This window comes from Crotalus tigris, unplaced genomic scaffold (assembly GCF_016545835.1).
Source record: "Crotalus tigris isolate CLP2741 ecotype Arizona unplaced genomic scaffold, ASM1654583v1 scf7180000019099.140709, whole genome shotgun sequence".
Lineage (NCBI taxonomy): Eukaryota > Metazoa > Chordata > Lepidosauria > Squamata > Viperidae > Crotalus > Crotalus tigris.
In genome coordinates, this window is record NW_024097374.1 from 45,059 (window position 1) to 58,463 (window position 13,405).

The 13,405-nt window shown below is 48.0% G+C and overlaps 1 protein-coding gene across 1 annotated transcript in view; it reads right to left on the minus strand.

Moving 5' to 3' along the window:
* The window catches only part of LOC120315395 (breast carcinoma-amplified sequence 3-like), a 128,251-nt gene that overhangs the window by 38,220 nt on the left and 76,626 nt on the right, over positions 1–13,405 (minus strand). The window contains exon 6 of the mRNA XM_039359667.1: positions 10,501–10,671. Within this exon, the coding sequence (XP_039215601.1) occupies positions 10,501–10,671 (171 nt within the window). The remainder of the gene's footprint in view (positions 1–10,500; positions 10,672–13,405) is intronic.

Sequence of the window (13,405 nt, forward strand, 5' to 3'; positions counted from 1 at the left end):
GAATACAGGTGGTCCTCGACTTACAACCATTTGTTTAGTGACTGCTCGAAGTTACAATGGCACTGAAAAAAGTGACTTGTGCCCGTTTTTCACACTTATGACCGTTGCAGCCTCCCCATGGTCACGTGACCAAAATCCAGACGCTTGACAATTGACTTATATTTACGACGGTCGCAGCGTCCTGGGGTCACGTGACTCCCCTTTGCCACTTTCCGACAAGCAAAGTTAATGGAGGAGCCGGATTCCCTTAACAACCGTGTGACTCGCTTAACAAATGCAGTGATTCGCTTAACAACCATGGCAAGAAAGGTCGCAGAACGGGGCAAAAAGCCATTTAACAAAGATCTCACTTAACAGCAGAAATTTTGGGCTCAATTGTGGTCGTAAGTCGAGGACGACCTGTATAAGACGCCGACGCCATTCGTCTGAAAACCGGCTGCAAATCTCTCCTAAAACCTTCAGCCTGCTCTAAAATTCATTCCAAATTGTCCCTGCTAGCTAACCCACGATAGGAAAGATTCCTTTGATGAGCAAACTGTGTTTTTCAAGGCCATTTATCCACTGTTCTTAATTCTTCCTGCCAAGGAATTTACCACAAACCTTCAAGGACACCTAAAACATGTTGAACAAAAGAAACAGCCCTGACTTAACTCCACTTAAGGACTTGCCTCCCGAAGACGCTGAAATCCTGGGCAAGGAGCAAACTGAACGCCCCTTTTCATACACCCATATTTGAGCAAGGATGGAAAAGTCCTCCTCGACAAGCAGCTATAATAGGATACCTTTCTATAAAAGGAGAACTTGGGGAAGCAATGAGAGTTTTCCTGGTCCTAGTGCCTCCTTAGGAGATCTGCATGCCTCCCTATCTATCCTCTCTTGGTTAGCAGAGAGAAAATGAAATGCAACGGGTGGAAACTCATCAAGGAGAGAAGCAACCTAGAACTAAGGAGAAACTTCCTGACAGTCAGAACAATTAACCAGTGGAACAACCTGCCTCCAGAAGCGGTGAATGCTTCAACACTGGAAGTTTTTAAGAAGAGATAAGACAACTATTTGTCTGAAAAGGTATATGGTTTCCTGCCTGAACAGGGGGTTGAACTAGATGACCTCCAAGGTCCCTTCCAACTTTATTATTACTACTACTACTACTACTACTACTACTACTACTACTACTATTACTACTACTACTACTCTGCTTGTCAGAAGGTGGCCAAAAGCGATCCCGTGACCCCGGGACTTTGCCACCGTCATGAATGTGAGTCAGTTGCCAAGCGTCCAAAGTTTGATCACATGGCCATAGGGATGCTGCAACGGTCGTGAGAAAAATGGTCGTAAGTCACTTTTTTCAGTGCCTGTGCAACTTCAAGTGGTCATTAAACGAATGTTTGTTAAGTCGAGGACGATCCTATATGCCAGTGATGGCGAACCTTTTAGAGACCGAGTGCCCAAGCTGCAACTCAAAACCCACTTATGCATCGTTGAGTGTCGGGTGAGTGTGGCCCATTGGCTGGGTGTGGCCTGTTGGGTGGGTGTCTACTTTAATGAAGAGAAGGACGAGGGGGCACATGATAGCAGTCTTCCAATATTTGAGGATCTATCCCAAAGAAGAGGGAGTCAAGCTGTTCTCCAAAGCACCCGAAGGCAGGACAAGAAGCAACGGGTGGAAACTGATCAAGGAGAGAAGCAACCTAGAACTAAGGAGAAACTTCCTGACAGTGAGAACAATTAACCAGTGGAACAACCTGCCTCCAGAAGCGGTGAATGCTTCAACACTGGAAGTTTTTAAGAAGAGATAAGACAACTATTTGTCTGAAAAGGTATATGGTTTCCTGCCTGAACAGGGGGTTGAACTAGATGACCTCCAAGGTCCCTTCCAACTTTATTATTATTACTACTACCACTACTACTACTACTACTACTACTACTACTACTACTACTACTACTCTGCTTGTCAGAAGGTGGCCAAAAGCGATCCCGTCACCCCGGGACTTTGCCACCGTCATGAATGTGAGTCAGTTGCCAAGCGTCCAAAGTTTGATCACATGGCCATAGGGATGCTGCAACGGTCGTGAGAAAAATGGTCGTAAGTCACTTTTTTCAGTGCCTGTGCAACTTCAAGTGGTCATTAAACGAATGTTTGTTAAGTCGAGGACGATCCTATATGCCAGTGATGGCGAACCTTTTAGAGACCGAGTGCCCAAGCTGCAACCCAAAACCCACTTATGCATCGTTGAGTGTCGGGTGAGTGTGGCCCATTGGCTGGGTGTGGCCTGTTGGGTGGGTGTCTACTTTAATGAAGAGAAGGACGAGGGGGCACATGATAGCAGTCTTCCAATATTTGAGGATCTATCCCAAAGAAGAGGGAGTCAAGCTGTTCTCCAAAGCACCCGAAGGCAGGACAAGAAGTAACGGGTGGAAACTGATCAAGGAGAGAAGCAACCTAGAACTAAGGAGAAACTTCCTGACAGTGAGAACAATTAACCAGTGGAACAACCTGCCTCCAGAAGCGGTGAATGCTCCAACACTGGAAGTTTTTAAGAAGAGACTGAACATCCATTTGTCCGAAAGGGTGTAGGGCAGCGTTTCTCAACGTTTGTGTGACGGCGACCCCCGTCACACAAACGTGCCGTGCATGCGCAGCGCCCCCATGTGCGGCGCCCCCCATGCGTGCGGTGCCCCATGCGCAGCGTGCATGCGTGGTGGTGCCCCATGCGCGGTGTGCATGCGCGGCGGCACCCCCATGCGCGGCGTGCATGCGCAGCGGCGCCCCCTGGGGGGGAAATGGCGGATCGCATTGTTTGGCGACCCCCGTAAAATGGTCGATCGACCCCAAATGGGGTCGCGACCCATAGGTTGAGAACCGCTGGTGTAGGGTTTCCTGCCTGAGCAGGGGGTTGGACTAGATGACCTCCAATGTCCCTTCCAACTTTACTATTACTATTATTGTTATTACTATTATTATTATTATTTATTATTATTATTATTATGCAATCCAGAGAATTTCATTCCCTTCCAGCGTGTGGCCAATTCATTGATTTTTTGCCAGCGGCAGGACTCAAAATTAAGCCTTGGTATACCTGGGGTGTCTAACATCAAAAGAGCCAACAGAGTACATAAGAACAACAAGTAAAATTTATGAAAAGACAATTGACCATTGATATCAGCAATATTTCAGTGTTGACAATCATAGAATTGGAGAGGGACCTTAGAGATCATCTGATCCGACCTCCTGCTCCATACAGGATCTGCTAAGGCAGGGCTTTTCAACCTTTTCACCCATTGTATCACTTTTAGGATATGGCAACATCCGAGTACCAACAGTCGCCTAGCAAGGTGTCAAAAACTTGATGACCCAAAAAAAAAAAAAGGAAAAAAGTAGTAAAGTATAGGTAGTCCTCGACTTACAACAGTTCACTTAGTGACTATTCAAAGTTACAATGGCACTGAAAAAAGTGCCCCCCCAAGCCACAGCCAAGCAAGACACCTGCCTGCCCACCCGGCGGCGCTCTTCCTCCTGCCCGAGGTTTTCATTGTTGTGAGCATTTCTGTTGAGGATTGGCAGTGGGGGTGGGGTGGGGGGTGTTTGGTTTTTATTCACCCCGTCTGCTGGGTGGTTGCAGCAGGTTTTGGTCACTTCACATGACCCTGGGACACTGTGACTGTCATAAATATGAATCAGTTGCCAAGCATCTGAATGTAAATCACAAGACCCTGGAGATGCTGCAACATTCCAGATGATCAGCACTTCTTCTGGGCTCAGCAGAAGCACCAGGATTAGCACCGAGCTCCAGCTGGAGCCTGGCGCTGACCCTGGCTCTTCCACTGAGCCCTGACAGCTCCAAAGAAGCGCCGATCAGCTGGAAAGCGGCACTGATCCTGGCGCTTCCGCTGAGCCCTGACAGCCCTGCAGCTCCAGCCATCTCTCGCTCAGGCTTGTGTGGTGCTGCCACCGGTTCAGCTCATTCCCCTCCCCCGCTACCACTTTTCTAGGATGGTCGCGTACCACCTGCCAGGTGCCAATGGACCACAGGGGGTACCCGTACCACTGGTTGAAAAGCCCTGGTCTAGATGGATCCAAGCCTCAGGACGGGTCGGCAATTTGGTCCCTTCCATCCTAGTCTTTTCATAAATTTTACCTGTTGTTCTTGTATATTCTGCATCTCATCAAGAGTACCCTCCTCTTATGATCCTGAGAAATTATTACCAGGCTATGGTTTATTAGCAAGACCCTTGATCTGAAATAAAAGTCAGGAGCGTGATGTAGGGAAAGAGTAGCAGAAACTGGAGGCGGAGTCAAAAGAGGAATCAGTCTAGAATCCCTACATAGCCACAAGCAGACAAAGTCCAACCTCCCTTGAATTCTGCAAACCTTTATCTAACTCCTAGGCCAGTGATGGCGAACCTTTTAGAGACCGAGTGCCCAAACTGCAACCCAAAGTGCCAGGACTGCATCAGCATTGTGCTGCCCTCGGGGGGGGGGGCACGGGGGCGTGGCCCACTGGATGGGCGTGGCTGCAGTGGTCACGGCAGATTGGGTGAGTGTGGCTGGGGCCAGGGCGGCAGGGGCCAGTCCCTTGCCATCTGCGGGGCATCCCTGGGGGGCCAACGCCGCTTGCTCGCTCACTTCCTGCCCTGTCGCTTCCAAACACCACGTGCTCGCTACTCTGGCGAATTCTGCTGGGGCGATGGCACGCGTGCCCACAGAGAGGGCTCTGAGTGCTACCTCTGGCACGCGTGCCATAGGTTCGCCACCACTGTCCTAGGACGGGCTAACCTGTGCATCGGTATGAGTAGCCAAAAATCAGTTTAACTGGACCTTCGTGTGTGGCCCTGATCTTTTGCGCATGACATATCCTCGCCCCAGTTCATCCTCTCCACCACAATGCAGTACAGACAATACTAGGATCTTTGAAACAAGGCCCATCAGTCCCAGGTCCATTGGAGGAGCTTTTGGCAGACTTCACCCTCTGCACCCTGTTACTGGTTCCTTGAATTTTGAGGCTTTTGAACTGAGAAGACCAGGGGTGATGGTAGAGGATAAGAACAAGGAAAGGAACCTGCCAGGGTAAGATCTCCCCCCCCCCTTTATGGTCAGATTACAAAATTCTGAAACTCCGCGCCCCAATTCCAGAGACAGGTTGAACCATATGAGGAACGGTTGCAGGAATTGGGTAGGTCTGATTTAATGAAAAGAAGGACCAGGTGTGACATGATAGCAGTCTTATCAATATCTAAGGGGATGCCACAAGGAAGAGGGGGGGTGTCAACCTGTTCTCCAAAGGCCCTGAGGGCGGGACAAGAAGTAATGAATGGACGCTTATCAAAGAGAGGTCCAACCTAGAATGAAAGAGAAATTTCTCAACAGTGAGAATAATTAACCAGTGGAACAACTTGCCTCCAGAAATTGTGGGGTTTCCAACACTGGAGGTTTTTAAGAAGAGATTGGACAATCATTTGTCTGAAATGGTACAGGGTTTCCTATTTGAGCAGTCAAGAGCATGGTTTTCCCAGTTGCAATGCATGGCTGTGAAAGTTGGACCATAAGAAAGGCTGAGGGCCAAAGAATGGAGGCCTTTGAACTCTGGTGCTGGAGAAGACTCCTGCGAGTCCCCTGGACTGCAAGGCATTCAAACCGGTCAGTCCTGGAGGAGATCAACCCCAACTGCTCTTTAGAAGGCCAAATCCTGAAGTTGAAACTCAAGTCCTTTGGCCACCTAATGAGAAGGAAGGACTCACTGGAGAAGGGCCTGATGCTGGGAAAGATGGAGGGCAAGAGAAGAAGGGGACGACAGAGAATGAGGTGGTTGGATGGAGTCCCTGAAGCAGGAGGCGTGAGCTTCAATGGACTCCAGAAGATGGTAGAGGACAGGAAGGCCTGGAGGAACGTGGTCCATGGGGTCGCGATGGGTCGGACACGACTTCGCAACTAACAACAACAACAATTTGAGCAGGGGGTTGGACTAAAAGACCTCCAAGGTCCCTTCCAACTCTGCTATTCTGTTCTGCTCTCTTAATTCCAGCAGAATTCCTCATCCCCAAAGCACAGCAGCAGGATGTCCCAAGAACTAAATGTATTCTCCTGCTTGCAGTTATTCTATAACAGGGGTTCTCAACCTTGGCAACTTTAAGACTTGTGGACTTCAACCCCCAGAGTTCCTCAGCCAGCAAAGCTGGCTGAGGAATTCTGGGAGTTGAAGTCCACAAGTCTTAAAGTTGCCAAGGTTGAGAACCCCTGTTCTATGATATTTCAGGAAGTTCAGGGAAGGAAACAAAAAATGTCTTTAGCTCACTTAAATAGCCCAAGTGCCGTCGTTTTACACACACACACACAAATACCCCAAAGAAACCAGTTTTTTATCGTATCCATTAAGCAGGCCAGCTCATGATTACTACGAAGATCAGAGGCCAAGTTCATTAAAGGCAAAAAAAAAAATTCCTCTAAATCATATATAAGGCAACTTAAAAACCTACGATAAATCATTTTATTAGCCAAGCTCTTTGCAAGAGGAGTCTGGGAGCAGACACTGAACCGTCAGAAATAATGACTGCATTAAAAAAAAAACGGCTTCATGAGAAATTTATGAAGCAGAATTTCATTCTCCCTTTACCCCCCCTCCCCTTTTTTTCCTGGTTTTATAGAAAAGAAAAGAAAGTGTATTTTCCAGGAAAGTATAATAAACCTTGAATGGACCAACCAACCTTATTCTAAAATAAACGAAGCTTGTGAAATCTTAAATGAAATAGGCAGAGTTGGGCTCCTTTGGGGCTCCATGCTATCTTTCATTACACAGAGTCTGAGTCTTTGAGGGTCAACTGAGTCTGTTTATTTCTTCAAACCCGTCCTTATGAAAACTGAAATTCAATTTACCAAAGAGGTAAAAGTCTGGATGAGAAAACAGGAGACCACAAGCTCCCTTTGGCATGCAAGCCGGCAAGTGACTTTGAGTCAGTTTCTGTCACTCTCTCAACAGCCCAGGGAGAGGGGACATCATTATGTAGGCCAGGGGTCCCCAAACCCCGGGCCATGGACCGGTACCGGGCTGCTGCATGCCAGCAACCAGTCCGCACAAACAAGCGAAGCCCCATCCGCGGGATGCAGGCAGCACACAAAACCACACACACCCTCCGGTCCATAGAAAAACCTCTCTCCACAGAAGCGGTCCCTGGTGCCCAAAAGGTTGGAGACCTCTGATGTAGGCCACATCACAATTAGTCTGAAATAGAACAGGTACTCCTTGACTTACAACAGTGACCGTTCAAAGTTACAAGGGCACCGCAAAAAGTGACTTAGGACACTTTTCAGGATCCCCCTGGTCATGTGATTTATATGTGGATGCTTGGCAACTGACTCACTTTTATGATGGATGCATGTCCCGGGGTGATGTGATTCCCTTTTGCGACCTTCTGAGAAGCAAATTCAATGGGGGAGTCCGATTCAGCTAACAACTGTGTTACTAATTTACCAACTGCAGTGATTCAGTTAACCGATGGTCATAAAATGGGGCAAAATTCACTCAACGCATTTCTCAGCAACATAAATTCTGGGCTTGGTTAGATAGATAGATAGATAGATAGATAGATAGATAGATAGATAGATAGATAGATAGATAGATAGATAGATAGATATGGATGGACGGATAGATAGACAGACAGATGGATGGATGGATGGATGGATGATGGATGAATAGATGATGGATGGATGGATGGATGGATAGATAGATAGATAGATAGATAGGCAGACAGATAGATGGATGGATGAATGGATGGATGATGGATGAATAGATGATGGATGGATGGATGGATGGGTAGATAGATAGATAAATAGATAGATAGATAGATAGATAGATAGATAGATAGATAGATAGATAGATTATAGATGGATGGATGGATGGATGGACGGACGGATGGACGGACGGACGGACGGACAGACAGACAGACAGATAGATCCTCGACTTTTGGGCATAGTTGAACCCAAAATTTCTGTTGCTAAGCAAGGCAGTGGTTAAGAGAGTTTTACGACCTTTCTTTCCACAATGGTTAAGTTAATAACATCATTGTTAGGTGAATCTGCTTTCCCCACTGACTTTGCTTGTCAGAAGTGCTCATAAGGGGATCACATGACCCGGGACAGTGCGACCGTCATAATTATGAGCCAGTTGCCAAGCATCTGAATTCTGATCAGGTGACATCCATGGGGACGCTGCAACTGTCATAAATGATGAAAATGGTCACAAGTCACTTTTTTCGGTGGCTGTAGTAACTTCCAACGGTCACTAAACAAACGGTTGTAAGCCAAGGACGACCTGCATTGCCTCTTTAAGGCGATAAGCATGTTGAAGGCCTCAGGTTGTAAAGGGGCCATAGTTCCTCGTTTTAGAGCGAGGCCCTGTTTCAAAATCACTGACTAAACTACTCAATATATTGAGGTAGCTCAGAGCTCTTTTATGACTCATGGACTTCAACTCCCAGAATTCCTGAGCCAGCATGGCTCAGCTTGGAAACCTCTCCCTTTCTCCTCAGCGTGGCTGGCTCAGGAATTCTGGGAGTTGAAGTCCACAAGTCATAAAAGAGCCAAGGTTCCCCACCCCTGCCCTATATCAGGGGTCCTCAACCTTGGCAGCTGTAAGACTTGTGGACTTCAACTCCCAGAATTCCTGAGCCAACATAGGAGAACTATGGACCCCTCATGACTCGTAGACTTCAACTCCCAGAATTCCTGAGCCAGCATGGCTCAGCTTGGAAACCTCTCCCTTTCTCCTCAGCGTGGCTGGCTCAGGAATTCTGGGAGTTGAAGTCCACAAGTCATAAAAGAGCCAAGGTTCCCCACCCCTGCCCTATATCAGGGGTCCTCAACCTTGGCAGCTGTAAGACTTGTGGACTTCAACTCCCAGAATTCCTGAGCCAACATAGGAGAACTATGGACCCCTCATGACTCGTAGACTTCAACTCCCAGAATTCCTGAGCCAGCATGGCTCAGCTTGGAAACCTCTCCATTTCTCCTCAGCATGGCTGGCTCAGGAATTCTGGGAGTTGAAGTCCACGAGTCATAAAAGGGCCAAGGTTCCCCACCTCTGAGGTAGCTGAACTTTGATAAGCAGTAGGCCTTTTCTATGGAAACAATTCCTCATTTGCGGCCGTTATCTTGGATTTGGACCACACTTCACAACAGGTTCTTCTCTGCCATCCGACCCAAACCACCACACTGTCCCTCAGCTTCAATGTCTAGCAAGCGCAAAGACGATAGAGAGGGACGTTTCACCCTCGACATCGTGAAAAATGTCATCTCTGCAAATCTCCTTCAGCTGTACACAAGCTGGCTTCCATTCACTCCCAATTAGCACTTCCTCCGCAATAAATCAACCCCACGGGTATACAAGTTATGACAGGGCCCAAACCAAAACAAACAACAACAACAACAACAAAAAACAAATCAGATTCAACCAGGAATGCTTGGGGGAATGACAAGTCTCATATTTGGGCAAATCAAACTTTTGTCAAATTCCTCTCGGGGTGGGGGTGGGGAAACAAGAGCAGGAGTGGGCATAACAAAAGAACCACAATAAAGTTTCCATTTAGAGGAAGAGCTGTTCCAGGATTACTGAATTTGATGACAGCGCAAACATGTGCTCAGTTCCAGCCTTCGGCACCGTCTTTTCCAGATGACATCAGGGTTCTTCAGGAAGAGGATCAGCTGTCTAGCCCAGAGGTCCCCCAATTTTTTTCCATGGACTGGAGAGTGTGTGATTTTGTGCACTGCCTGCATCCCACGGATGGGGCTTTGCTTGTTTGTGCAGACCGGTTGCTGGCATGCCACGGACCGGGGATTGGGGACCCCTGGACTAGCCCACCACCCAGCCACCAATAAAAGGCCACGTGGCCTGCAGATCATTTCCCAAGAATTGGCCAAGAATAAGGCACATTTCATAACCTTTGAAACGCTGAATGAGGCATGTCAAACACAAGGCCTGGGGGCCGGATGCGGCCCGCGAAGTGGTTTCATGTGGCACGTGAAGCCATCCTGGAAACAGTGAGGGAACGGCCCCCGCTGCCTTGGCCCTGGCCCAGGCCAGGAGGCAGACAATGTACAATTTTGTGGTGGCCATCTATGCTGAAACACATTCAGTCTTAGCTCCATAAGAGCCCCCTGCATGGCCTGAGAAGAACAGTGAGGCTCCTCCAGTGGACCATGTCTTGGCCCTTGCCCTGGTCCCACCCCCTTCTGCCAGAGACCCTCAGATCTGTCCCACTCCTGCCCAGGGCCCCACAGGCACCCTTGACGCGAATGATGTAGAGCTGGCCATGCCCACCCAGTAGGCTACACCCACTCCATCCACACCCACCCAGTAGGCTGCACCCAACCTGGCCACACACACCCGCCCCCCCCCCCGAGGGCAACCGCAATGCTGATGCGGCCCTCAATGAAATTGAGTTTGACACCCCTGCTCTAAATCTCTTGAGGGGCTAGCTTTTTTGTTTTGTTCCTCAGAGGAATGTTCTTACCTGTCCTTCTCCAACCATCTCGGTATCAATAACAGTGACAATTCCGGGGATCAAGGGACTGCGTCGGCTATTGCTGTGCGCTACGATTTCTTCTTCCACCGTTCCTGACGGCGAAGTGCCCGTCAGCTGGGTTACCACTTTTCCAACCATGGTGAGCCCAGTTTTGATGGTCTGTTAAATAAGCAGACAGACAAACCATTAAATGAATGGCAGATAACACAAAACTCATTTTAACCGTTGTTCTTACTCTGATAGGCACGTCGTTCATCAAAGGCCCCGGTACAGCAAAAAGTGAAACCTTTCACATTTCTAAATGAACTGATTTCGGATATAAGTAAAACGTGTGGCGAGAAAAACAGAATGTAGTAAAAGGTGTTTGGATTATCAATCAGCATCAGGTACTTTATCCATATATTTATGTGTTTGTGTGTGTATGTGGAGAGAAAGAGGGAGGGAGGGAGGGAGGGATGCTTGGATGATAGATGTGGATAGGTGGAAGGATGGATGGATGGATGGATAGATAGATAGATAGATGCATGGACGGAAATAGACAGACAGACAGACAGATATGGATGGAGAGAGAGAGAGATAAATAGATAGATGTGAGTGGATGGATGGATGGATGGATGGACGGACGGATGGACAGACAGATAGATATGGATAGAAAGAGAGAGATGGATATAGATAGATGAGAGAGAAAGAAATAGAGAGAGACAGAGAGATGGATAGAGCAGCGGTTCTCAGCCTGTGGGTCAGGACCCCATTTGGGGCCAAACAACCATTTCACGGGGGTCGCCAAACAACGCAGTCCACCATTTTTTCCCCTTTTCCTTAGCTGTGCTACTCCTTTTTATTCTATTGGCTTTTGAAAGCCAATAGAATAGACTTTCTTGAATAGAGCCTAATTCTATTGGCTTTCAAAAGCCAATAGGAATTGTCCAGGCTGTCTCTGCCCGGCTGAGCCCGTCAAAAGCCCCATTCTGCAAACGGTGCTGCAAGTTGTCTGCAGCGAAGGCGAGCTGTCTGGAAGCTTCCACCCCTCCCTGCTGAGCAACTACTAAAAATGTAAGTAAAAGAGGGCCAGGGGTGGGAGGTGGGATGCCGGCGGGCTCAGGGAGGGTTGCTGGCGTGCGTGGGGCCTGGCGGGTCCCTTACCTCCCTTGGGCTGGGCCAGCTGGTGGCCCAGCCGGTGGTCGGCCTGCGCTGTCACTGCCCCTTGCCAGCTACGCCTCGGCCGGCGCAAAGGGCGGCACCACGCATGCGTGGCGCTCCTGGGTAGGGAAAGCCCTCGACTTACGACCGGTTGGGTAGTCCTCAACTTACAACCGGTTGGGGTCACGGCATTAAAAAGTTGAGAACCACTGAGTTAGAGCTAGATAGATAGATCCTCCTCCTCCTCTCCACAAACCCTTCTAGCACTGATGATGTTACCTAGTTTGGGTCATGAAATGTCTTCAAGTAAACCACCGAGCTCAGAGAGCATCAAGGACCCCTCACTGTTCACATGTTCATGCTGTAATTTGCTAGAACAAGGACAGGAGATTTGATCCCATCCAGAGGTTTCGGACTACAGCTGACCTTGGCTCCTACCAGGATGGCCAATGCAAGAGACTGCAGGAGCTCCTTGAAACATCTGGAGGGCACCTACTGCCCTTGGCCTTGTGCTAAGTCCAGTGTTTCTCAACCTTGACAATTTTAAGGCATGTGGACTTCAACTCCCAGAATTCCACAGCCAGCAATGCTGGCTGTGGAATTCTAGGAGTTGAAGTCCACATGCCTTAAAATTGTCAAGGTTGAGAAACACTGTGCTAAGCTGACATCTTCAGTTCTATCGCCATCTCTACATTCCACAAAATGTAAACATATCTTAATTAGGGAGGAAATTGGACGCATCTCATCTCCCACATTCATACTTTCAAGCACCCAGTATGCAAGTACCGATGCACCAGCCTAGACGTGGCAATTAATTTTCAGATTGCCATTTCTGCTGATGTCCCCTGTGGCTTTCAGAGTCAATATAGAGGACAGGGGTACCACAGAGCAAACCAATAACATACAGGTAGGCAGGCAGGGAAGAAAGAATCAATCTATTTCCTGCCGTTGCATTCCATCGCCTTTCTTCATTAATCTTAATTTTTTTTTTAAAAAAAAAAAAACATCTTCGCAAAAATCCACATGGAAATGTTACCCCTTCCTTTGGTTTTCCCTCAGGATATTGACATCTACCTACGGTTTAATATTTTCTGAGCTATGGATTATCTTGGAAGATAGAGGTAATTCCGGTTGGGTCTACTGGTTAAGGCTCTGAGTTCTAGTCCTGCCTTAGGCATGAAAACCAGCTGGCTGACTCAGGACTACTCAATAGTAGTAACTGTGAGAGGGACCTCGGAGTCCTAGCAGACAATCACTTAAATATGAGCCAGCAGTGTGCTGCAGCTGCCAAAAAGGCCAACACAGTGCTGGGCTGCATTAACAGAGGGATGGAATCAAGATCACATGAAGTATTAATACCACTCTTCAATGCCGTGGTAAGGCCACACTTGGAATACTGCATCCAGTTTTGGTCACCACGATGTAAAAAAGATGTTGAGACTCTAGAAAGAGTACAGAGAAGAGCAACAAAGATGATTAGGGGACTGGAGACTAAAACATATAAGGAACGGTTGCTAGAATTGGGTATGTCTAGTTTAACGAAGAGAAGGACAAGGGGGGACATGATAGCAGTATTCCAATATCTCAGGGGCTGCCATAAAGAAGAGGAATTAAGCTATTTTCCAAAGCACCTGAAGGCAGGACAAGAAGCAACGGGTGGAAACTAATCAAGGAGAGAAGCAACCTAGAACTAAGGAGAAAATTCCTGACAGTGAGAACAATTAATCAGTGGAACAGCCTGCCTCCAGAAGCA